The 26,863-nt window shown below is 42.2% G+C and overlaps 1 protein-coding gene and 1 pseudogene across 6 annotated transcripts in view; one reads left to right on the forward strand and one right to left on the reverse strand.

The window, feature by feature from the left end:
• Window positions 1–26,863, forward strand: part of NLGN4X (neuroligin 4 X-linked) — a 370,297-nt gene that overhangs the window by 323,214 nt on the left and 20,220 nt on the right. For all 6 annotated transcript variants that reach the window (XM_043897227.1, XM_043897229.1, XM_043897228.1 and 3 more), the window contains one exon: window positions 21,825–22,010. In XM_043897227.1, the coding sequence (XP_043753162.1) occupies window positions 21,825–22,010 (186 nt within the window). The remainder of the gene's footprint in view (window positions 1–21,824; window positions 22,011–26,863) is intronic.
• On the reverse strand, window positions 10,608–10,707 carry LOC122691068 (annotated as a pseudogene).

Below are 26,863 nucleotides of genomic sequence, written 5' to 3' on the forward strand. Positions count from 1 at the left end.
GACCCACCAGCGACCAATCTGATGCCCAAACCTGTCCCTAAACCCAGGATAGGCAATTGAGTGTCTGGGTCAGGGAGGGAGGGTGTGGAATTTGCAGACCCACAGCCCTACAGACATCACAGACTCAGACACTCACAGGCGGTTTTCCAAAAGGTTTCATTCACCAGAGATCTAGGCATTGCAGGCTTATGGTCAACCCCTGTTCCTACAGATTTCAAGGTGAAATAGACATGGCTTCGCCTGTGATCTTCCCAATTACAGACTTGTGTGATTGTGTGATGGAGAGAGAGCTGTAGGTGTCCACGTCCTGGAAAAATCCATTCCTTCAGCAAATAATTAATTGAGAACCAGAGATAGCATCTTGACACAGCCAGGAGTGAAAGTGACCACGATGCCCAGCCCAGCAGAATGGACATTTTTTTTTTTTTGTAGTGGACAGATAGTAACTCAGTCAAAATCAAGACTCACTGCATGTTGAAGTCTCAGCTGCTAATCAAAATGAAGATTTTAGTCGCTCAGTTGTGTCTGACTCTTTGGGACCCCGTGAACCATAGTCTGCCGGGCTCCTCTGTCCATGGGATTGTCCAGGCAAGAATACTGGAGTGGGTCGCCACTTCCTCCTCCAGGGGATCTTCTCCACCCATGGATGGAATCCGCATCTATTGCATTGGCAAGTGGATTCTTCACTGCTAAACCACCTAGGAAGCCCCTTTGGCACCACACAACCCTGTCCATGGAATTCTCCAGGCAAGAAAAGCAGAGTGGGTTGCCATTCCCATCTCCAGTGGGTCTTCCCTACTCAGGGATAGAAGCTTGGTCTCCTGTATTGCAGGTATATTCTTTGCCATCTGAACCACCAGCACTCAAACATTTCTTCAGCTTTCTTGCAGAGCATGGTAACATAGTTATCTCTGAAAGCAATTTCTACTTCTGTATATGGATGATTTTGTTACCACATTGGGTACCAACTCGAGAAACTCAGCTGCTTCTCACTTTCTGCAGAAATCCACTCATCTGTGCGTATAGGTGTGTGCCTGTGTGTTTTTTGTATCTTAGTATGTATCAGATTTAACTTAGGATTCAAGGAGAAACTCGAAACATTTTACGGTGATAATGTAAACTTAAAGCTTTCAAATAGACTATCTCTCAGCTCTTTTCATCTTTTGGGCATCCTGTAACCAGGGATTTTGTTCTGCATGTTTTGACTCATCAAACTGGCCAATTTGCTGAGCCGTATTTATAATCTGGGCTTCCCAGGTGGCACTAGTGGTAAAGAACCCGCCTGCCAGTGCGGGAGACGTTAAGAGACCCAGGTTTGATCCCTGGTTGGGGAAGATCCCCTGGAGGCGGACATGGCAACCCACTCCAGTATTCTTGCCTGGAGAACCCCATGGACAGTTAGACACCACTGACGTGACTAGGCACAGCCCAGCACCTTTATAATCTATTCTTCTTTCGGCATTCTCTTTCTGCCATGCGTGATTTAAGAAAGAGCACAATGTAACTCGCTTCTCTCCCCAAGATGCCTTTGCCTTTCTCATCAAAATAATAATAAACTTGTGCCTTTGTTAACGTAGTTCTGAGTACAGGACGGAATCTCTTTTGAAGCTGTTCTTGCCATTTGAATAATTATTATCCTCCCACCCCAGGAGCACAGTCAATAGGTCCGAATCCTCAGGAGGTTTAGTCTGGAACTTTTTTGAAAATACCTCCCAGGTGTTCAGCTGTGCCTGGAAACCCCTGTTAAAAGGTTAGAACACATTCCCCAGATGTGGCAAATTAGAACAGCAGAACATCAGGTTTAAGAAAACTTGTACTAAATGCCTTCATAAATTCTAATTGAGACTTAATTCTTTAGATTCCTTAGTTCTCGATACTGCGAAACAGCGTTTGGCACAAGCCAGGGAAGAATTAGAACACGTGTCATTGTCTACATTCCCGATAAACGATTGCTCTTTTAACCTTTATCTAACACAAGACCACGAGTGTAAAGCCAGCGCCTTCTCTGCATTAGAAAATTTAGGGTTGGTGATTATGCTGTTGTTGAACTGCTGAATTTGACCTGGAGGGTAAAAAAAAAAATTTTATTTTTTAAATATCTCTAGCTACCTCATGGAGTCCTGAATCCAGTTTTTAAGGCAGTTGTAATCTTTTCATCGTTTTTAACATGAGAGAAGTTTTCATCCACGGACATGAATAATTAAATGGCTTGCTAACGCATAATCTGAAATAAATGTAGAACACAATGAATTTTTTTTTTTTAATTCCTCTCTCTTCCCCTCTTAAACTATATGCCTTTGGCCTTACTCAGAGAGTCATAACCTCTCTGAATCTTGTTTATCATTTCCTTCTTCTGCTACATTTTATTTATACAAAATCGTCTCTAGCATGACCCTATTAATATGCTACGGGTAGACTGGTTCTGATCTTCTGTAAATTAAATCATATATTCACCTTTACCTGACATTTTGCATGGAAGGCTGTGATTTGGGGGTTCAGCCATGATGTTTGAAGAGATTCCATGATGTTTGAAGATGTAGCTTGTTTATGCATGAATTCCTCTTAGTTACATCATCATACATTTCACTTGTTCCTTTGCTTCTTTTTGGTTATATGTACTAATTTGTTGTACTTTGTAGATTCTGTACATAAGTAATATCATACAGTATTTATCTTTCTCTGTCTGACTTTTTTTCACTTAGTATAATACCCTCTAAGTCCATTCATGTTGCTGGAAATGGTTTTATTTCATTATTTTTTATGGCTGAGTCATATTCCATTGTGTGTGTTTACGTGTGTGCGTGTATAACACCTTCTTTATCCATTCATCTGTTGATGGACATTTAGGTTCTTCCATGTCCTAACTGTTGTAAAAAGTGCTGCAGTGAACATTGGGGGTGTGCATATCTTTTTTAATTAGAGGGTTTTTTGTGTGTGTGTGGATATATGCCCAAGAGTGAAATTGCTGGATCATATGGGAACTCTAGTTACTTTGAGGAACCTTCATACTGTTTTCCAAAGTGGCTGCCCCAGTTTACATTCCCACCAACATTGTATGCATATTATGTGGTTTTTCATAAAAATTGAAGAGCATCTAGTGAGTTTCTTCCAAACCTATCATGTACCTTATGAAGAATCAGTCTTTGAGATCAAAAGAGACTCTTCACCCTTCAATAGTTGGGCATGAGGTAGTAGAAATGACATTTCATTTCTACTCCATTCACTTGACTTTTCAGCACTCTGCCTGGTGCTAGGGTTGAGGATCACAGGCTGACATAAATCTATATTTAAAATTAATTTATTCCCTTCTGTAATTATAGCAAGATGCCCACTTTATGATTTTTCTTTATAAATCCCTGCTTATACATTAGGAGTTTGGCATTCACATATACATGGCTGCTGTACATATGCAATTTACCAGATATACAATTTGGACAAGGAGGGTGATTAAAAAAATCTACATGAGAATCTAGACAGTGTATTGAAAAACAGAGACATCACTTTGCCAACAAAGGTGTGTATGGTCAAAGCTACTGGTTTTTCCAGTAGTCATGTATGGATCTGAGAGCTGGACCACCGAGAAGGTTGAGCACTGAAGAACTGATGCTTTCAAACCATGGTGCTGGACAAGACCCTTTAGAGTGTGTTGGACAGCAAGGAGATGAGACCAGTCAATCCAGAAGGAAATCAACCCTGAATTTTCATTGGAAGGATTGATACTGAAGCTGAAGCCCCAGTACTCTGGCCACCTGATGCAAAGAGCTGACTCATTGGAAAAGACCCTGATGCTGGCAAAGATTGAGGGCAGGAAGAGAAGGGGATGACAGAGGGTGAGATGGTTGGATGGCATCACCGACTCGATGGACATGAGTTTGAGCAAACTCCAGGAGATGGTGATGGACAGGGAAGCCTCGTGTGCTGTGATCCATGGGGTTGCAGAGAGTCACGATAAGTCATGCATGGACATGACTTATCAACTGAGCAACAACAGCAAAGATGATAATCAGCTATTTTCTTATAAAAATAACTCATTACTAATCAACGGTTTGGTGTCAGTTTATGCTTTTTTTTTTCCAATTATTTTTATTAGTTGGAGGCTAATTACTTCGCAACATTGCAGTTTATACTTTTAAAATAACATGGCGGTTTAGCCACAGACATAACTCTAGAAGCCATCAATATTGGTAATTAAAGGAAAGCTCAGATTCAGGAACACGAAATGAATTTGTTAATTATAAGTTGTTTTGCATGAAAAGGTCAGGTGTTATTTGAAGTTTGTATTTAACTTAATTTAATTTAATGGTGGTCAATTAAATATTTTTCCCACATTTCGTTCCTTGCATTTCAGTGAGGAAGAGTGTAGAATTTAGCTACATGGCAAAAGTGAGTAGGGTCAACATAATGGAAGTTTTCTGGGAGACTGAGCATTATGCAATATTCCATAGTCATCCTGTTGAAAGTTAGCCATGATTTCCAGTTCCACAGCCAATTGCTCTGGGGTTAGAAGCATGTTGGTTGATCCAAGGCCTCACTCGAGTGGGGAATACTGGTTGGTTTTTAAACAAATCTTGAAGAATTAGGTAAAAGGTATTCTGTTTTTCATCATATGCTGTTTCCCTTCTTAAAGTAAATTCATTTCACAGCTGCTTTACCTATGCAAATTAGATTATAAAAATACATCCACAGTGAGACCAAAAGAATATGAAGGAGTCTTACAAGTTGAATACTGTAGTAGACTCTTCATTGGAGAAATAGACTTTCAAATCTCCTCGTCAGCAAGGGCGCGTACAGTCAGTTCAGTCGCTCAGTCGTGTCTGACTCTTTGTGACCCCGTGAACTGCAGCACGCCAGGCCTCCCTGTCCTTCACCATCTCCCGGAGCTTCCTCAGACTCATGTCCATCGAGTCGGTGATGCCATCCGACCATCTCATCCTCTGTCGTCCCCTTCTCCTCCCGCCTTCAATCTTTCCCAGCATCAGGGTCTTTCCTAGTGAGTCAGCTCTTTGCATCAGGAGGCCAAAGGATTGGAACTTCAGCTTCACCATCAGTCTTTCCAGTGAATATTCAGGACGGATTTCGTTTAGGATGGACTGGTTTGATTTCCTCACTGTCCACAGGACTCTCAAGAGTCTTCTCCAGCACCACAGCTTGAAAGCATCAGTTCTTTGGCGCTCAGCCTTCTTTATGATCCCACTCTTGCATCCGTACATGGCTACTGAGAAAATCATAGCTTTGACTCTTGGGACATTTGTTGTCTCTGCTTTTTAATATGCTGGTCTAGGTTTGTCATAGCCTTTCTTCCAAGGAGGATATTTAATAATTGAGAATTCAGCAGGAAGACAGCATAGTCAAACAGTGCAACCAAAGGGGCAATTTGAGTGTGTGTTACACAGAGGATGTATGCACACAGTCCTGAGAAATATCCCCACTTCTCCAACAACCACCTTTCTGTACCCAAAACTGAACTTTCTATTGGGATTTTATTGGGTTGGCCAAAAAGTTTGTTCAGATTTTTCCATCGCATCTAATGAAAAAACCCAAACGAACCTTCTGGCTAGCCCAGTAGCTCTTTCCCAGGTCATGCCATTCACCTGTTGATAATGTGTGCTGTGATTCCTCTCCTACCTTCCCAGGGTCTTTTCTTACCAGCCTTTTATTCCTCCAGTACTGTGGTAAGTTTCAGGTGAACGGCAATGTGACTCAGTTTGATGGGCGTATGGATAGACAGATAGATGAAATGGATATAGACAATATTTTCCATTCTTGGTTATTACAAGATATTGATTAGATATAGTTTACTCTGCTATACACTAGGACCTTTTGTTTATATCGTTTATGTGTAGAAGGGTGTATATGTTAATCCCAAAAATGCAGTTCCTACCACTTTGTATCCTTTTTGGTAACCGTAAGGTTGTTTTTTGTGTTAGTCTATTTACATTTTGTAAATAAGTCAATTTGTAGTATTTTTTAGACTGCATGTTTCAGGGGCTTCACTGATAGCTCAATTGTTAAAGAATCCGCCTGCAATGCAGGAGACCCCAGTTCGATTCTTGAGTCTGGAAGATCCACTGGAGAAGGGATTGGGCTTCCCTGGTGGCTCAGACGGTAAAGAATTTGCCTGCTGTGTGGAAGACCTGGGTTCAATCCCTGGGTTGGGAAGATCCCCTGGAGAAGGGAATGGTTACCCACTACAGTGTTGTGGCCTGGAAAATTCCATGGACTGTATAGTCCGTGGGGTTGCATGTATAAGTGATATCATATATTTGCCTTTCTCTGACTGACTTCAGTTGGTATGATCATCTCTGAATCAATCCATGTTGCTGCAAATGGCCTTATTTCATTCTTTTTTGTGGCTGAGTAATATTCCACTGTATGTATGTACCACATCTTTATCCATTCTCCCAAGGCAATAGAAATAAAAGTGAAAATGGGAAAAAGTGAAAACAAATGGAACCCCATCAAACTTATAAGCTTTTGCACAGCAAAGGGCACTTTAAACTGTCTTCTTAACCAAGTTCCAAGGTTCCCATTGAAAACCGGTATCAGAAAGCTTGGGAATATTTCTGTATACATTTAAGATTACGTGAGTTAGCATGACTAGGTTTTGATAGAGATGAAGAAGAATGTCTGTCTTTTTTTTATATTTAGTTGTTAGCATTTTATGGACAAATAACAAACCAGATTAATTCTTATCCGCCCCTAGATAATATCCAGTCGTAAATACTAGGAAACCCAGCAACCAGCCATGCTTGTCTTGCAGTTGAGGATGAAATAGTGTATCTAATGGTGAGCTTCCCTGGCGGCTCAGCTGGTAAAGAATCCATTGCAATGCGGGAGACCTGGGTTCGATCCCTGGGTTGGGAAGATCCCCTGGAGAAGGGAATGGCTACCCACTCCAGCATTCTGGCCTGGAGAATTCCGTGGACTGTATAGTGCATGGGGAAGCAAAGAGTCAGACATGACTAAGCGACTTTCACTTAGACTTGGTGTGTCTAAGCAGATCAGCATATTTAGAATTTGTGCACTTTGTAAGAAACTAGTAAAATTATGTTTCACATTTGTAACGGTGAGTTACATAAATCATCTTTATTTCTTAAATACAGTTTGTAGTGCCATGTTCAGTTCAGTTCAGTTCAGTCGCTCAGTTGTGTCTGACTCTTTGTGACCCCATGAACCGCAGCACGCCAGGCCTCCCTGTCCATCACCAACTCCTGGAGTTTACTCAAACTCATGTCCATCGAGTCAGTGATGCCATCCAGCCATCTCATCCTCTGTCACCCCCTTCTTCTCCTGCCCCCAAACCCTCCCAGCATCAGGGTCTTTTCCAATGAGTCAACTCTTCACATGAGGTGGCCGAAGTATTGGAATTTCAGCTTCAGCATCAGTCCCTCCAATGAACACCCAGGACTGATCTCCTTTAGGATGGACTGTTTGGATCTCCTTGCAGTCCAAGGGACTCTCAAGAGTCTTCTCCAACACCACAGTTCAAAAGCATCAATTTTTCGGCGCTCAGCTTTCTTTATAGTCCAACTCTCACATCCATACATGACCACTGGAAAAACCATAGCCTTGGCCAGACGGACCGTTGTTGGCAAAGTAATGTCTATGCTTTTTAATATGCTGTCTAGGTTGGTCATAACTTTCCTTCCAAGGAGTAAGTGTCTTTTAATTTCATGGCTGCAATCACCATCCGCAGTGATTTTGGAGCCCAAAAAAATAAAGTCTGACACTGTTTCCACTGTCTTCCCATCTATTTCCCATGAAGTGATGGGACCAGATGCCATGATCTTAGTTTTCTGAATGTTGAGCTTTAAGCCAACTTTTTTACTCTCCTCTTTCACTTTCATCAAGAGGCTTTTTAGTTCCTCTTCACTTTCTGCCATAAGGGTGGTGTCATCTGCATATCTGAGGTTACTGATATTTCTCCTGGTAATCTTGATTCTAGCTTTTGCTTCCTCCAACCCAGCATTTCTCATGATGTACTCTGCATAGAAGTTAAATAAGCAGGGTGGCAATATACAGCCTTGACGTACTCTTTTTCCAATTTGGAACCAATCTGTTGGTCCATGTCCAGTTCTAACTGTTGCTTCCTGACCTGCATACAGGTTTCTCAAGAGGTGGGTCAGGTGATCTGGTATTCCCATCTCCTTCAGAATTTTCCACAGTTTATTGTGATCCACACAGTCAAAGGCTTTGGCATAGTCAATAAAGCAGAAATAGATGTTTTTTCTGCAACTCTCTTGCTTTTTCGATGATCCAGTGGATGTTGGCAATTTGATCTTTGGTTCCTCTGCCTTTTCTAAAACCAGCTTGAACAACTGGAAGTTCTTGGTTCACGTATTGCTGAAGCCTGGCTTGGAGAATTTTAAGCATTACTTTACTAGCGTGTGAGATGAGTGCAATTGTGTGGTAGTTGGAGCATTCTTTGGCATTGCCTTTCTTTGGGATTGGAATGAAAACTGACCTTTTCCAGTCCTGTGGCCACTGCTGAGTTTTCTAAATTTGCTGGCGTATTGAGTGCAGCACTTTCACAGCATCATCTTTCAGGATTTGAAATAGCTCAACTGGAATTCCATCACCTCCACTAGCTTTGTTCATAGTGATGCTTCCTAAGGCCCACTTGATTTCACATTCCAGGATGTCTGTCTCTAGGTGAGTGATCACACCATCATGATTATCTGGGTCATGAAGATGTTTTTTGTATAGTTCTTTTGTGTATCTTGCCACCTCTTCTCAATATCTTATGCTTCTGTTAGGTCCATACCATTTTTGTCCTTTATCAAATCCATCTTTGCATGAAATGTTCCCTTGGTATCTCTAATTTTCTTGAAGAGATCTCTAGTCTTTCCCACTCCGTTGTTTTCCTCTATTTCTTTGCATTGATCACTGAGGAAGGCTTTCTCATCTCTCCTTGCTATTCTTTGGAACTCTGCATTCAAATGGGAATATCTTTCCTTTTCTCCTTTGCTTTTTGCTTCTCTTTTTTTCACAGCTATTTGTAAGGCCTCCTCAGACAACCATTTTGCCTTTTTGCATTTCTTTTCCATGGCGAAGGTCTTGATCCCTGTCTCCTATACAATGTCACGAACCTCCATCCATAGTTCATCAGGCACTCTGTCTATCAGATCTAGTCCCTTAAATCTATTTCTCACTTCCACTTTAGAGTCATAAGGAATTTGATTTAGGTCATACCTGAATGGTCTAGTGGTTTTCCCTACTTTCTTCAATTTAAGTCTGAATTTGTAGTGCCATGAATACCATATAAATTACAAAATCTGTATGGGCTTCCCTGGGGGCTTAGTGGTAAGGAACCTGACTGCCAGTGCAGGAGACAGGGGCTTTGATCCTCTGGGTTGGGAAGATCCCTTGGAGGAGGAAATGACATCCCACTCCAGTATTCTTTCTGCAATCCTCCGAAATCCTATGGACAGAGAAGCCTGGCAGACTGCAGTCCATGGATTCACAAAAATGTCACATGACTCAGCAACTGAGCATGCAGACAGACAGACAGACAGACACATATATATATATATGTCATGCATGTTTCATAAACATACTATGATGGTAAAAAAAAATATGACTTTCCTAATAAGTTTTAAAATATTTGTGTTAAAAATGAATTGTAGCTCACAAATGAAATAAAGCTGTCGGTAAGGTTTCAAACTATCTGTCAAAATCCACTCTTGTATCATTTTCCCTCAGCTTTTATCATGTTAGTTGGGTCATTGCATGTTTATCAGAAATTCGGTTGAATACGGACCTCCATCATTTTCTCAGCGTGACTGCAGATGTAATATATTTTTTGCCTTGCCTTTCTCTTTAGACTTTGAGTGCCCAATAAACACTAAATAAATAACAAACACTGAATACACAGACTGAACAAATAAATATGCATCACCTTCAGGCAAAGTTATTCACCAACAACATTTTGCAGTCGGAGCATATAAGCTTTCTTTATTGTCTGCGTAATCTTTTTTTTTTTTTTATTGAAAGTGTAGCTGATTTACAATGTTGTTTTAATTTCTGCTGTACAGAAATGTGACTAAGTTATATACATAAATATATATATCCTTTTTCATGTTCTTTTCCATGCGTGATGGTGTATCAGAGGATATTGAATATTCTTTGCTGTACTCTGTGGTCTATGGTGGGCTCTTGTTCACCCATCCTGTGTATAATAATTTGCGTCTAGGAATCCCAAACGCCCATCCCACACCTCTCCCCCTTGGCGGCCACAAGACTATTCTCTGTCTGGGAGCCAGTTTCTCTTTTGTAGTTAATTTCACTGGTGTCATATTTTGGGATTTCACATGTGATCTCATCGGATATCTGTCTTCCTCTGTCTGACTTACTTCACTCAGTGTGAAAATCTCTAGGCTCATCAGTGTTGCTGTAAATGGCATATTTTCATTCCTTTTTTGTGGGTGAATAATATTCCTCTGTGTCTGTGTCTGTGTGTGTGTGTGTACACGCATTGCATCATTTTTTTTAATCAATAATATGTTTTTTTTTTCTTTTTTATTAATGGGAAGAAAATTGCTTTACATTGTTGTGTTGTTTTCTGCCATACAACATCAAAAATCAGCCATAATTACACATGTATCCTAAAAAACATGGAGCGATCCATGAATTCTTGTGTCATGCTTGCTTAGGGGCCACGCCAATCTTTGTATTCTTCCAGTTTTAGTGTATGGGCTGCGGAAACACACACTATACCACATCTTCTTTTTAAAATTTTTATTGCAAGATATTTGCTTTACCATAATATACCACATCTTCTTTATACATTCGTCTAAAGGTGGGCCTTTAGGCTCTTTGCATACATGGCTATCATCAATACTATCATCTGCATAATACAGATAGAGTGGACCCAGGTAGACCAGTTATCCACTCTCCTTGTGGCATTCCTTCATTTGTCAACAGACGTCTCTCTTTATTTGCTCTCTCTGGGCGAAACAGAAATAAATGGCAGGATCTGTGATATCACATTTGCAGCATAGAGTTTTATATAAATCATCTTTATGTCTTAGATACAATTTGTAGTGTCATGAAAAACATATAAGTGCAAAATGTATATGGGCTCTCCCAAGAAGCATGATGCTTTCAGATGTACATCATCCAGTTAGTTTCTCAAGCTGTGCTTTTGGACTAAGATGTACTCTTCTCAACTTCACAGCTGAGAAATATGAGGCTCTCCTGTAGATTCAAAGCCAAAGCTGATGGCCTCTGTGTGTGTGTATGCGTGTGTGTGTGCACACTTTTCTGCAGTTCTGTCCCTTTGTGATCCCATGGACGGCAGCCCGCCAGGCTCCTCTGTCCATGGGATTCTCTAGGCAAGAATACAGGAGTGGGTTGCCATTTCCTCCTCCAGGGCATCGTCCCGACACAGGGGTTGAACCCACATCTCCTGCATTGCCAGGGGGATTCTTTACCATTAGTGCCATCTGGAAAGCCCCTTACTGCATGACTCCAGTGGAAAATATTAACATGCTCCTGACCTGAGAGCAGATACCCATCATAGAAAGTGCTAGGTTGGTTCTATCACCGCAACTCACTTAATGCAGTGAACGGACTTGAAAGAACTGAGACCTTTAGGAGAAACTTGAAGAGGGACCCGCCTTGGTGGTGGGTAAGAGATGAAGTGTCATTACCTGTATCTGTGTTTGACTCCTACATAAAAGGATGAACCACGCAGGTTATGGAGTCTGTCTCCGGGTGGCTCTGTGCTCCATGATCAGATAATAAGTTTTGAAGTGAGGCTGTATGTATAGGAGGAAGGGACCTTACAGGATCCTGGCAGTCATATAAAAGGCATCCTAGGAAGAGATGGGTTTCCCAGGTAGCTCAGTTGGTAAAGAATCTGCCTGCAATGCAGGAGACTCCAGTTTGATTCCTGGGTCAGAAAAATGGCTCAGCTGGTAAAGAATCCACCTGCAATGCAGGAGACCTGGGTTCGATCCCTGGGTTGGGAAGATCCCCTGGAGAGGGGCAAGGCTACCCACCCCATGGGGTCACAAAGATTCAGACACAACTGAGTGACTTTCGGTTTCACCTTCAGGAAGAGATGGAAGATAATGTGTACAAAGAGAGATGGAGATGCAAGGTGTATCCCAGGGGACAGTCATGTGGAATGCGGTAGATTTGTTGGCTAAACGGCGTGTGTCGAGCATGGCCAGTGATGTAGAGTTCGACCATGATGGATGGCCCTGGACATCCCACTAATACATTTGACTTTCACACAAGATTGTTGTGTTGTGTGTATACGTATGCATGTTGGTATACAATTGCTTAAAAGGCAGTTATACATGGGAAGAAAGCACAGTTTTTAAAAAGTAAGTGTGAAAATCACTTATAGCCACCTTCCTAGTATTAGTCGCTCAGTCATGTCTGACTCTTTGCAACCCCATGGACTGTAGCCTGCCAGAACGCCTCTGTCCATGTGGATTCTCATGGCAAGAATACTGGAGTGAGTTGCCATTTCCTCCTTTAGAGGATCTTCCCGACGAACATGGGTCTCCTGCCTTGCAGGCACATTTTTAACCATCAGAGCCAGCAGGGAAGTGCCTTCCTAGAAACAGACACTATGAACTGTTTGATTTCCTTGCAGAGTTTATATTTCACACACCCTTCATGTTATGTTCATAAAAATGGGATCTGTAAGACAAAGTATTCCGTTTTCTCTGAAGACATCTTAGCAGTGATCCTGTGTTTCCACATAGAAATACTCTGCATTATTTTATGTACATACGCAGCCTCCTGTTACATGGATTCAGCCAACAGAATTCATGCAGCAAATCTATTCATGGATTTTGAGATCGCCGTCATTGATGTTTTTTATTGTTGTTGAGTTGCTAATTTGTGTTCAACTCTTTGCGACTCTGTGAACTGCAGCCTGCCTGGCTTCCCTGTCCTCCACTATCTCCTGGAGTATGCTCAAATTTATGTCAATTAATTTGGTGATGCTGTCCAACCATCTTACATTCAAAATTATAATCAATAGGTACACGCTTGGCCAGTCAGTGGTTAAGACTCTGTGCTTCCTACACAGAGGTCACAGGTTCAATCCCTGATCAAGGAACTAAGATCCCACATGCCATGAGGCTTAGCCAAAAAAATAAATAATTAAAAAAAAAGTTTCTGAGCATTTTCTCAAAATAAACTTTGTTGTTCTTTGCCAAAAAAAAAAAAAAAAATTTCTGAGCAATAGAACATTGTAAACCGTCGCATGGCTATTTCTGTACCAATACAGATTTTTATAGAAAGCATTTATGGAAATAGAACTGCAGAGTCAGAGGGCTTCAGGTTTTGATTTTCATGTGTTTTGCCCTTTTGTATACATTGGGGAGCGCCATGATTATATGGATGGTGTAGAAATGGATTGGAAGCATCAAGGTTGAGTGAGCGAATCAGACCTCTTATCTTGGACACTGAGATGCAACCTTGAGGAGTGATGAAGTGTATGAGCTATTCAAGAGATCAAATCAAAAGGATTTGACAACCAGTTTGAGTGTGTTGTTGTTCAGTCACTAAATCGTGTCTGACTCTTTTACAACACCTGGACTGCAGCATGCCAGGCCTCCCTGTCAGCCACCAACTCCCAGAGCTTGCTCAAACTCATGTCCATTGAGTCGGTGATGCCATACAACCATCTCATCCTCTGTCATCCCCTTCTCTTGCCCTCAATCATTCCCAGCATCAGGGTCTTTTCCAGTGAGTCAGCTCTTCGCATCAAGAGGCCAAAGTATTGGAGCTTCAGCTTTAGCGTCAGTCCTTCCAAAGAATATTCAGTGTTAATTTCCTTTAGGATTGATTGGTTTGGCTGCCTTCTTGCCCAAAGGACTCTCAAGAGTGTTCTCCAGCACCACATTTCAAAAGCATCTGTTTTTTGGCGCTCAGACTTCTCATCAACAAATCTGGATAAATATTCAAGGATGAGGTTTTGATTTAAGAAAAAAAGAAAAAAAATCTTGTTGGCTCAAAGGGGTTTGGCTCCAGACTGGCTATTGCCAAATTCTCATCATCATGAAATATGTTTATCAATGATCTTCACCTTTTGATCAGCGTTGTATGATAAACAGAGTTTTGCCACTTTGTATTTTGTTTCCAGAACTTAATGAGTTTCAGTTTTGGAGATCCAAATATTTTCAGCTAAAATAATTTAATACATCCGTGTAGCCTCAGTGTAAATTGTCAGTCAGGGATAGAATATGCTTTGTGAAAATAGTGCAAGGAATCCCATTTATACTGTAATGGGCCTCAAGTTCCGAAACACATGCTGTAGAAATCATGTGTCCGTCATCATTCTCTTAGATTTAGTCTCCTGACATGGGAAATTGCTCTGACCTGTGCAATATTGAGATGACAATGAAATATCATAGAAGTAGCTTTAGTTATGATGTGGGCCGTTTTTAAGCAAAATGAAAACTAAAATCAGACACAATCCAAATAGCTTTGCCTATCCCGCCCAGAGAATTTAAATGTTTTTCCAGTTTCATCCCATTCTTTAGAACCTATGCACTTTTGCTAAATCATAAATTAACCCAATAATAAAAATTCAGTAAGTTCCTCAGTGATCCAGTGGCTAAGACTCTGTTCTCCCAAGGCAGGTGGCCGGATTCAATCCCTGGTCAGGGACCTAGGTCCCCCATGCCTCAACTAAGACCCCACATGGCCAAATAAAGAAAGAAATATTTTTTTTCCAAAGGAAGAAGGCTTCAGTTTCACCTCATAACAAACACACCCAGTGAATGATTTTCTGTAAGCATCAAAGAACACAAACAGGCAATTACTGTCCTGCTTCGTATTTCTACCTTAGCTCTGATTCTCGTTACACAGATTTCTGTTACAGCTAATTTACGCAACCTAAAGTAAATTGTGTCTATTCTCATTGAAATGTTTTCATTTACACATTTCCTTTTTGCTTTTACTCCACTGAATTAAATATTGTGTGTACAAATACAGAATTCTCTCTCAAATGCAAGCATATATGTATGTGTGTGTGTGTATATATACATGAAAAAAACAAAATAAAAGTGTTAGTGACTCAGTCATGTCTGACTCTTTGTGACCCCATGGACTGTAGCCCTCCAGGCTTCTCTGTCCATGGGATTCTCCAGGCAAGAATACTGGAGTGGGTTGCCACAGCTTTCTCCAGGGAAACTTTACTTCTGAGCCACCAGGGAAACCAATATATATACACACAGAGACACACACACACACATGCACACAAATGTGAATGAGGGATTCTGATATTATAAAAGCTAGTGTTTTTCTATATTTTGCAAATCCTCATGATACTCTAAAGAAACAAAACCATCAATCTAGGTCATTCTGCAAACATATACATATAGATGCACCCATATGTAGAACTCCTTTTGAAATGTGGTTGAGACCTTAGATTACTTCTCTAAATTCTAACAGAATACACACCTTGAAAATGAAAATGCTTTTCTTCTATGTTCACTTCAGAGAAGGCAGTGGCGACCTGCTCCAGCACTCTTGCCTGGAAAATCCCATGGATGGAAGAGCCTGGTAGGCTGCAGTCCATGGGGTCGCAAACAGTCAGACACAACTGAGTGACTTCACTTTCACTTTTCACTTTCATGCATTGGAGAAGGATCTGGCAACCCATTCCAGTGTCCCTGGGGAATCCCAGGGACGGGGGAGCCTGGTGGGCTGCCGTCTATGGGGTCGCACAGAGTCAGACACGACTGAAGCGACTTAGCAGCAGCAGCAGCTGCAGTTATTATCTTCTATTTAATGATCACCAAAAAAAAAAAAAAATGCCTACTGTGGTTGTTGTTAAGTGGCTCGGTCATGTCTGACTCTTTGTGACCCCATAGACTGCAGCACGCCAGGCTTCCCTGTCCTTCACCATCTCTCAGAACTTGCTCAAACTCATGTCCGTTGAGTCGGTGATGCCATTCAACCATCTCATCCTCTGTCATCCCCTTCTCCTCCCACCTTCAATCTTTCATGCTTAGGTAATGAATTATTTCTCAAGGGATGACATCATCTGTGGCATTAAAGTCATGTTGTAAACAACTGAAGTTTAGTTATTAATACATCTGACCCCACTGGGCTTCTTAGGGCCAACTTGAAGTGGACAGAAAGCTGCGTGTTCTGGAACCAGTCTCCTAAACTCTTGCAGTTCAGTTGAACGAGGAACATTTAGATCCGGGTTAGCCATCCTAAAACCCTCAACTTTCTGTTCCAGAGCAATATTTAGACCAAATACGATGCACACAATACTCATTTCATTTAACGTGCAATGAGAGAAGGGATTTAGGTTCTTCATCTTTTCCATGAATCACATTTTAAAATAAACACCCAGCCACTTTGCACATCTCGTTTGTGTGTGTGTGTGTGTGTGTGTGATTTTTTGTTTTATTCCTTCCAGTGCTTTGAATGAAACTCAGTGTCAATCTAGTCCCTAATCTGTCTAAATTCAAGTGACTTCTTTTGTGCATCTCTCTCCTTGTTCATTTAATGTTGTTGGTGGGGGTTGTTGGCGGCTTACTGATTTACAAGCTTCACTTCAGTGACAGTCACTCTCAAAGACCAACGTTTCATCAGCTGAGATGCTTAGAGGATTTGGAGCCAGGAATATTTGTCAGTGAAAAGGAGCCATTTGTTTAAAATCACCGGGTTTGGCCAGTCAAGGGACTGGCTTCTGTGAATTCATCTCTAGCACATGAGGAAGGTTGCGAGATTATCTGGGACACTGACCCCTTCAGACCCTTCGATCTTTGATAAAGTGTGAGATTGTTTCCCAGCTGACAAGCTGCTATCATGTTGCTCATACCATCCCACCCTAGGAAACCCCCACCCCATGGTCTGCCTGGATTATATCAAGCATTGCAATTTGTTTCATTTTGCTTTTAGAATTTCTGATGTGAAACATTTCTAAAGGCTTTCTTCCATTTGTGAAGCAGTGTGGCTTCTGCTTTATGTTTTGGTTTTTTTTTTTTTTTGGCCACAAGACTGGTGGGATCTTACCTGCCTGTCCAGGGATCGAACCTGCACCCCAGCCCCCTGCTTTGGAAGGTAAAGTCCTAACAACTGGACCACCAGGGAGATCCATCACATGCTGTATTTTGACAGTTAGGCTAGGAAAGCAGTATGATCTCATAGGGAATATAAAATCACTTGCATTCATTCTGGTCCTGCAATGGGAATTCTGACACCGTGAAAAAAAAAACAAACAAAAAAGGGGAAGGATCAGGGAAGGGAAAGTTAGGGAGTTTGGGATGGACATGGACACACGGCTGTATTTAACATGGAGAACCAGCAAGGACCTGCTGGACAGCACAGTGAACTCTGCTCAAGACTCTGTAATAACCTTATGGTCACCAGGGGGAAGGATGGGGGAAGAGATAGTCAGGGAGTCTGGGATGGACATGGACACACTGCTGTATTTACCATGGAGAACCAGCAAGGACCTGCTGGACAGCACAGGGAACTCTGCTCAATACTCTGTAATAACCTGATGCTCACCAGGGGGAAGGATGGGGGAAGGGATAGTCAGGGAGTCTGGGATGGACATGGACACACTGCTGTGTTTAACATGGAGAACCAGCAAGGACCTGCTGGACGGCCCAGGGAACTCTGCTCAATACTCTGTAATAATCTTATGGTTCCCAGGGGGAAGGATGGGGGAAGGGATAGTCAGGGAGTCTGGGATGGACATGGACACATGGCTGTATTTAACATGGAGAACCAGCAAGGACCTGCTGGACAGCTCAGGGAACTCTGCTCAATACTCTGTAATAACCTTATGGTCACCAGGGGGAAGGATGGGGGAAGGGATAGTCAGGGAGTCTGGGATGGACATGGACACATGGCTGTATTTAACATGGAGAACCAGCAAGGACCTGCTGGACAGCACAGGGAACTCTGCTCAATGTCACGTGGCAGCCGGGATGGGAGGGGAGCTTGGGGGAGAGTGGATACGTGTATATGTATGGCTGAGTCCCTTCACTGCCTACCTGAAACTATCATAACACTTTTAATCGGTTATACTCCAATACAAAATACAACATGAAAAAAAAAAAAAACTGAAAGAAAGTCATCCCTGGTTGTAGCAGTAAATGAAGATTCCACGTCAGATGGTCTGGGAACACCAGCTTCAAAACACCCCACGTTCCTTTGCTGGGGTTCAGAGACACATGGAAAGCTGTTTCCTGCAGACCTTTTGGAAGGAGGTTAGAATTGCCAACATCAAACCTTTCCATGGGATGCTTTTAGAAGAAGTAGGATCTGCCAGGGTGCAGAATGTTAATGGTCCCCCCATCATAGAGGTTATTGGACAGTCACGTTCTGCAGGAGAGACGGTCGTGTTTCACTGTGGACCGAGGGTCTCTGATTTCCTAAAGAATTTGTGGTTTACCATCAATTGCAAATCGCAGTCACACCTCCAGAAAAATAAGGGAAGAGGTCATTCCGTGAGAGCAAAGCGTAGGAGAGAGGCGGATGGGGGAGGGATGGGTTAAAACCATAACAGTTCTGCCAGAAAATTCCTGGAGCCTTTAGGAAGGAATCACCTCTTTGCTGAATGGAGGGAGAGAAGCTTTCTCTTTATGGTTATTATCCGGTACCCAAACTGTCATTATCAGCCAGCTTCGTCCATAAAGCCGGCTGAAAGGGGCTTTTCCCTTGGAGCAAAGTGGGATTCATTTTATGAGAAGGCATGTAAAATGCCGGAGGGATGAATGCAGGGGGCAGGGGGGATTCCAGAACATTCTTGGGCAGGAAAGACTAATTAAGAACTGCTAATTACGTAAGGGAGTGCCTGGTAATGTCTGCACACTCCCATCCTTTCACTTAACTAGAAGCCACCCCCGTGAACTCTCGAGGGGAGGGGATTTGTGTGACGTTCCGTAAATGTGCATCCTGGCAGTTGACATCCTTGTATGCACTCGGGCAAGGAGGTTGAGAGTCCAGATGATTGCAATTTCTGAGCAACAATGGCAAAGAAAACCATTCTTGGTGCTTTTCTTTGAACCAGGCCATTATTTCCCAATCCCCTCCTGGTTCACACACCCCATCATGCATAAGTACGTGGGCAAACTATGGGGAGGTAAGCTCCTTCCTTCCCATAGGTTGGTGTAAGAGCTCATCCTTTACGATTTTGTTTTAGGTTTTGAGAGGCTGGTACTCTGGGGTTTCTTGGGTTGCTGCCGGCTTTGCTTGTACGCTCAGTTGCTCAGTCGTGTCTGACTCTTTGGGACCTCATCGATGGTAGCCTGCCAGGCTCCTCTGTCCAGCGGGTGTCCCTGATAAGAATACTGGAGTGGGTTGGGTTGCCATTCCCTTCTCCAGGGGATCTTCCCACCCAAGGATCAAACCCACATCTCCTGCTTGCCAGCTGAACTCTTAACCACTGAACCACCTGGGGAGCCCTTCAGGTTTGCTTAGGGATGTCTTTGAAGGCATTGGTTCTCATTTCTGTTATTTTCAGTCCCAAATAGTCTGTCTTCATAGAAACACTGTACTTACTGGCCATGCTTATTTAATAAGCAGTCCCTGAAATATGTGAATATCATAGCCCTTGCAATAAAGAGGAAAATAAAGGGGGAAAAGTGGAAGCAATGACAGATTTTCTCTTCCTGGGCTCTAAAATCACTGCAGACGGTGACTGCAGCCATGAAATTAGAAGATGCTTGCTAAGAAGGAAAGCTATGACAAACTTAAGCAGTGTATTAAAAAGCAGAGAAATCACTCTGCCAACAAAGGTCCATGTAGTCAAAGCTACGCTTTTTCCAGTAGTCATGTACGGATGTGGAGTTGGACCATAAAGAAGGCTGAGTGCCGAGGAATTGATGCTTTTGAACTGTGGTGTTGGAGAAGACTTGAGAGTCCCTTGGACGGCAAGGTGATCAAACCAGCCCATCGTAAAGGAAAGCAGTCCTGAATATTCATTGGAAGGACCGATGCTGAAGCTGAAGATCCAATCCTTTGGCCACCTGACGGGAAGAACTGACTCACTGGAAGAGACCCTGATGCTGGGAAAGATTGAGGGCAGGAGGAGAAGAGGGCGACAGAGGATCAGATGGTTAGACGGCATCACCAATTCAATGGACATGAACTTGGGCAAATTCTGGAAGATAGTGATTGACAGGGAAGCCTGGTGTGCTGCAGTCCATGGGGTCACAGAGAGTCGGACACAACTTCCAACTGGATATCAACAACACAGAGGAAATATATTGGGACTTTGTGTAGGGTCATCTAAGAATGGGAAGTAGGGGGGGGGAGAAATTTTTATGACTCTCTTCTTCCCCCCAGAAGGCTTACTCAAGACAGATTTGCATGTAAAGTTGGATTAAAGTTTGTGCTACTATTTAAGCTCGGCGGACGCTTCATAAAATATTCATAGTTTTAAATCTGAGTGAGAGAGCATCTGTCTGTCCCATACAAAGACTTCAAGCATCAGAGGAAAGCAGAGGTTCCAGGTCAAGATATTTCTGCAGTGTGAACCCAAAAGGGCATGTAATCTCAAAAATCAAAAAGCTGATCATTTTGCCACAAAGAATGCCCAGATGGTCTTCTTTGCAGCTTCTTTGCAGGTGGCATTTAGGATCTGATGCCTTGAGTGATATCTCATTCCTTAAGTTACACTTTTTAAAATTAAAAACTAAAATCCTCCTAGTTTTTAAAAGAAAGTTTCGCAGTCCATGCTATTTTGGGGGGACAGTTGGGGAGATTTGAATATGCATAGCCTTTTGGCCGAGATTAAAGGATTGTAAGTTTCTGCATGTAACTGTAATATCCTTTTTAATATAGAAAAGGAGAGATGCATTCCAAACTATGTAAGAGTGGCATGTCATGATAGTTCTAATTTCCTTTGAAATTTGTGCGTTGAATGGGAGTTAAATGAAATGTTCATGAGGACGTCAGTGGGCAAAAGGTAACCTGTACTGTTTTTATACACAGCGCACGCAATCTTATACACAATTTTATACATAGTATACACAATCTTAAATTCTGGTGCCACACAGACATTTTTCCTTGAAAAAGTAGGCTTTTTTTTTTTTTCTTTTTGAAGCCTGTTTTGTTTTTCCAAGGAAAACCTAGATACACACAAGAGTAATGACTTAAATCTAGTAAAATGAATGTGGTTGCTTAATCGCTAAGTCGTGTCTGACTCTTTGCGGCCTCAGGGACTGTAGCTCACCAGACTCCTCTGTCCTTGGGATTTCCCAGGCAAGAATACTGGTGTGGGTTACTATTGCCTTTTCCAGGAAGTCTTCCTAACCTAGGGATTGAATCAGCATCTCTTGCATTGCAGGTGGACTCTTTACCGCCAGCCTCTAAAATGTATAGGTTTCCGATATTGTCATGCATCGTGAATATTTTCGTTTCATTTTGCCTTATATGTCAACCCCATACAAAGCCCCAGTGAGACATTTCATTATACTGTCTAAAGAAACAGGGCTTCTGGTAGCTCAGTTGGTAAAGAATCCGCCTGCAATGCAGGAGACCTGGGTGGGGAAGATCCCCTGGAGAAGGGAAAGGCTACCCACTCCAGTATTCTGACCTGGAGAATTCCATGGACTGTTGTAGTCCGTGGGGTTGCAAAGAGCCGGGCACTACTGAGCGACTTTCACTTTCTTTTCCAATAGAAACAAAAACCATAGTATAACTATTGTTTATATCATATAACCCTTTCTGCCCTGAAAAGGTGCAACTCTGTTGCTTCTATATATACAGAGAAAAAGCAAACAAGAAACAAAGTGTCCCATGAAATATCTTTCCAAGATAGCAGCGAGGCCGTGGCCGTATATCCTGTAGGTGACGACCCCATAAACTCCTGTGTTCTTCTGCAGGGTTTCTGAGCACCGGCGATCAGGCGGCCAAAGGCAACTACGGGCTCCTGGATCAGATCCAGGCCTTACGCTGGATCGAGGAGAACGTCGGGGCCTTCGGTGGAGACCCCAAGAGAGTCACCATCTTCGGCTCGGGCGCGGGCGCCTCCTGCGTCAGCCTCTTGACCTTGTCTCACTACTCAGAAGGTAAGCAGAGCAGCCCCCGCGCTGGGCAGGGGACCCCTGGGATCAAGAGCAGAAACCCTCTGTGAACCCTATGGAGTTCTTTTTTTAATATATTGATATCATTTCATTTTACTATATATATATATATATGCTGCTTCTCCTGATGCTAAGTCGCTTCAGTCAATGTCCGACTCTGTGCGACCCTATGGACAGCAGCCCACCAGGCTCCTCCATCCACGGGATTCTCTAGACAAGAATACTAGAGGGGGTTGCCATTTCCTTCTCCAATTCTATATATATGATAATATACAATTAAAATAATGGGAAGCAGTGATTTTCCAAAGAAATTCTCAAGCTGGACTTCTGTCCTATGCTTTGATTCTGATCTGTCACACCTATTTTTTTTTTTAATTGCTTTACAATATTGTGTTGGCCCCTGGCATACATCAGCGTGAGTCAGCCCCAGGTATACGATGCGGAATAGCATGGAAGCGTGGGATCGTACCGATTCGTTGCTGTTGTTGCTATCCGGTCACTAACTCGTGTCCGACTCTTCGTGACCCCGGGGACCGCAGCACGCCGGCCTTCCTGTCCCTCACCATCTCCCGGGGTTTGCCCAACTTGACTGTCCGTTGAATCAGGGAAGCCACCCAGCCATCTCATCCTCTGTGGCGTATACATGACCATATGTGAGACAGACAGCAAGGAGGAATTTGCCGGGTGGCACAGGGAAGTCAGCGCAGTGTTCCATGATAATCGAGAGGGATGGGGTGGGCTAGGAGATGACAGGGGGCTTCGGGTGGGTGAAAGTGAGAGAAAGGGAAGCTCTCAGTCGTGTCTGACTCTCTGTGACCCCATGGACTGCCTACCAGGCTCCTCCATCCGTGGCATTCTCCAGGCAAGAATACTGGAGTGGCTGGCCATTTCCTTCTCCAGGGGATCTTCCCGACCCAGGGATTTGAACCCGGGTCTCCCGCACTGTAGGCAGACACTTTACCGTCTGAGCCAGTGGGTGGGTACATATATATTATACCTTTGGAGTATATATATATATATATATATACACCTTTGGAGTATACTTTGGAGTATATACCTTTGGAGTATACTTTGGAGTATATACCTTTGGAGTATACTTTGGAGGATACTTTGGGGTATATATATATATACCTTTGGAGTTCTTATCCAAGACGCATGCAGGGGGACCCGTGCTGTCTCTTGAAACCTCCACAGAAAACGCCCCAAAGGACTTCCCTGGTGGTCCAGTAGTTAAGACGCCACACAACCAGTGCAGGAAGCCGGGGATTTCTGAACTAGATCCAGCAGGGCACAACTCAGACCCAGGGAAGTGAAAACGTGTTAGTCACTTCTGTCCTGTCCGACTCCTTGTGACCCCATGGACTGTAGCCCACCAGGCTCCTCTGTCCCTGGGATTCTCCAGGCAAGGATACTGGAGTGGGTTGTCATTTCCTTATCCAGGAGATCTTCCCCACCCAGGGATTGAACCAGGGTCTCCTGCACTGGGAGGCAAGCTCTATTCCAACTGAACCACCAGGGAACACCATACTGCCAAATAAATAAATTAATTACAAAAAAGAAGAAATTGCCCCAAATGATGTGTATCCACATCCTTTTCTAACTTGGCTTGCTTTCTGATTTTTCTAATTGAGGTATAATTGATATATACCATTAGATATATTTCCTGGAGAAGGAAATGGCAACCCACTCCAATATTCTTTCCTGAGAAATCCCGTGGACAGAGGATCCCGGCTTCCATGGGATCGCAAAGAATCAGAAATGACAGTGACTAACACTTGTACTTGCATTATATATATTTAATAATATATATTTAAAATAATGATTGCTATCAAGTGTACAAGGTAAAAATTCGATCCTCGTATATGGTGCAAAGCAACCACCACCATAAGTCCAGTTAACATTCATCACCATTGAGTTAAAAACTATTTTTCCTTCTCAGAATTTTAAGATCCCCTCTCTTGGCAACTTTTAAACATGCAGTATAGGCTTCCCTGGCGGCTTAGTGGTACCGAATCTGCCTGCCAAAGCAGGAACCCAGCTTTGGGTTGGGAAGATCCCCTGGAGGAGGAAATGGGAACCGTCTCCAGTGTTCTTTCCTGGAGAATGCCATGGATAGAGGCTCCTGGTGGGTTACAGCCCATGAGGTCACAAGGAGTCAGACACAGCTTAGCAACCAAAAAACAACAAATAGTATTATTAATGATTTTAACAAGATATTTTTTTCACTTAGACTTATGACCGATAGCCGTTGCTTACCATCACTGGAGGAAAATGACTTCTATAGAAATGCTTACACCCTGCCTTTGCCTAACTGAGTTTATTTGGTTAACTTTAAATGTTATTAGCTTCAGTTTTCAACTTGGAAGAGGAAGTGTGAGAGGGAATTACTATGTGGATGATGGCTGCAGATTCGTAGGTTTCATGATAAACGCAGCTTGCAGCCATATGCTTATAGACTCAGATCTTTGTTACAAACTTAACTCAAGGTGATTCCCTCTGGTCCATTGTTGCTGGGCACATAAGAGATTTTTATATTTTTATTTTATTTTTTTAAGAGATTTTTAAAATAGAAATGAGCAGGAGTTGGATGCAGGAGGTCTGGAAGCAGTGTAATAACTGCTTGTGTCAGGATCTTCCTGACACTCCCTTCAAAAATGAAACAAAAAGAACAACAAAATAAAAAAGTGTAGCCCTGGGATACTTTTGCAAATGCAGGTGAACGTTGACAATCATAATCTGAATCTTCAAGGTCGGGTTATATTTCCTTCTCTGTCATTGGTTGGTTTAAGAATTTCACCATATCTATGGTGAAACTATGTATATCAAAACCACCTGAACTTTAAAGGAATTATTATTCTTTAAAGAGTCTAGCACTATCTTTCTTTAAAAATATGTATTTCTCTTTAAAAAGATGCATCTTTCTTTAAAAATATGTGCTATTTAGTTGCTAGGTCGTGTCCGATTCTTTTGCGACCCCATGGACTGTAGCCCACAGGGCTCCTATGTCCATGGGATTTCCCAGGCAAGGATACTGGTGTGGGTTGCCGTTTCCTCCTCCAGGGGATCTTCCTGACCCGGGGTAAAACCTGACCCTTTATATCTCCTGCATCGACTACTAGCTTTCTTTACAAATATGTATCATTCTTTATAAAGACATTTCTTTGCAGATATAGGGGGAGGAATAAATTGGCAGACTGGAATTGACATATACACATACTACTCTAAATAAAATGGGTAACTAATTAACAAGCTACTGTATAGCACAGGGAACCCTACTTAATACTCTGTAGAGACCTATGTGAGAAAAGTCTAAAGAAGAGTGGACGTATGTATATGCATAACTGATTTGCTTTGCTGGACACTTGAAACTGATGCAACATTGGACATCAAGCATACTCCAATAAAATTTCTTTAATGAAAAAAAATGTACCATATAAACGTGCTAAAAAAAAGGAGGGGAAGTATAATTGTGCTGTGTGACAGCATCCTTTTTTTTTTTTTTTTTTGATACCTGCACAGTTGTGGCCAAGTTTCTGCATTGATGGCTTCATTAGCAATGTGTGATTGATGATGATTTTTAAGTCTTCTGAAGTCTGAATGTCTTTTTTTCTTAATGTACATATTTTATTGAAGTATAGTTGACTTACAATGTAGAGATACACAGCAAGGTGATTCAACTATACATATGTGTGTATGTATATCATTTGTATGTGTATACACATATGTGTATATGTGTATCATTTTCCATTATAGATTATCACAACATATTGACTACAGTTCCCTGCACTATACAGTAAACCTTTTTGACTTGTTGGTTATCTATTTTTTTTTATTAGAAATCTAGCATTCTATTCATACTAAGTCAAGCAAATGAAATCTGATTTTCTTGATTCTTATTTTAAAATGACTGTGGAGGAGTTGAATGAAAGGCTTACAATTTGTTAACCTTTTATTCAAAAAGGAAAAAAAAATGAGTACGTTAGATCGTTAGTGATAACAATTCCTATACCATTTCAGAAGATAATTATACTTTCCCATTTGTCAATGGCTGTCATCACAGCTCTCGATTTACAAAACGGTCAGGTCCAACCTCAGCAGTAATTAAACACACGTCAGCCAAAACTGATGGAGGAAGAGTGTTAATTACTTAAATCAATAGCTCAGAAGTGATTACGGTAGTGCCTTGCATGGGTCATGTCTACAAAGCAGCTCTCCAGTTACAGTCCAGCATTATAGAATCAGGATTTACCAGTCAAAACGTAGCCGGACTGCTGACCTTGGAATTCCACTTCTAGTGACAGGGCTTAATGAAATCAACATGCAGAAGGGAAAAAGGTATTCTCATGCAAATGTCCACCACAGCATTCTCGTAGCAAAGAATGAAACAAAAAGTGACAAAACCAAAAAGATAATAACGTTATAAGAAACATGTGTGTTTACTCAAAGGAATGATAATTAGCTTCAAGGATTGTGCTTAAAAAACGCATTAGACTTGCACACCCAGTGTGAAGGGCTCATTCAGCAAACCATCACCTTGACCGGGTACCACATTCCCTTTGACCCTGTTGTGGACAAGGGTGCCACTGCAGGCACTTCTCAGACCCTGATGGAGCAGGCAGAGTTTCTTAATTATGACATCCAATATACTATCCGGGTATTAGACACAGTTGGAAAAGACTCTGTTGGCTGGGAAAGACTGGAGGCAAAAGGTGAAGCGGGTGGCAGAGAATCAGATGGTTAGATGGCATCACTGACTCAATGAACATGAATTTGAGCAAACTACGGGAGATAGTGAAGGACAGGGAAGCCTGGCGTGCTGCACTCCATGGGGTCGCAAC

The sequence above is a fragment of the Cervus elaphus genome, chromosome X (genome assembly GCF_910594005.1).
Source record: "Cervus elaphus chromosome X, mCerEla1.1, whole genome shotgun sequence".
NCBI classification, from domain to species: domain Eukaryota; kingdom Metazoa; phylum Chordata; class Mammalia; order Artiodactyla; family Cervidae; genus Cervus; species Cervus elaphus.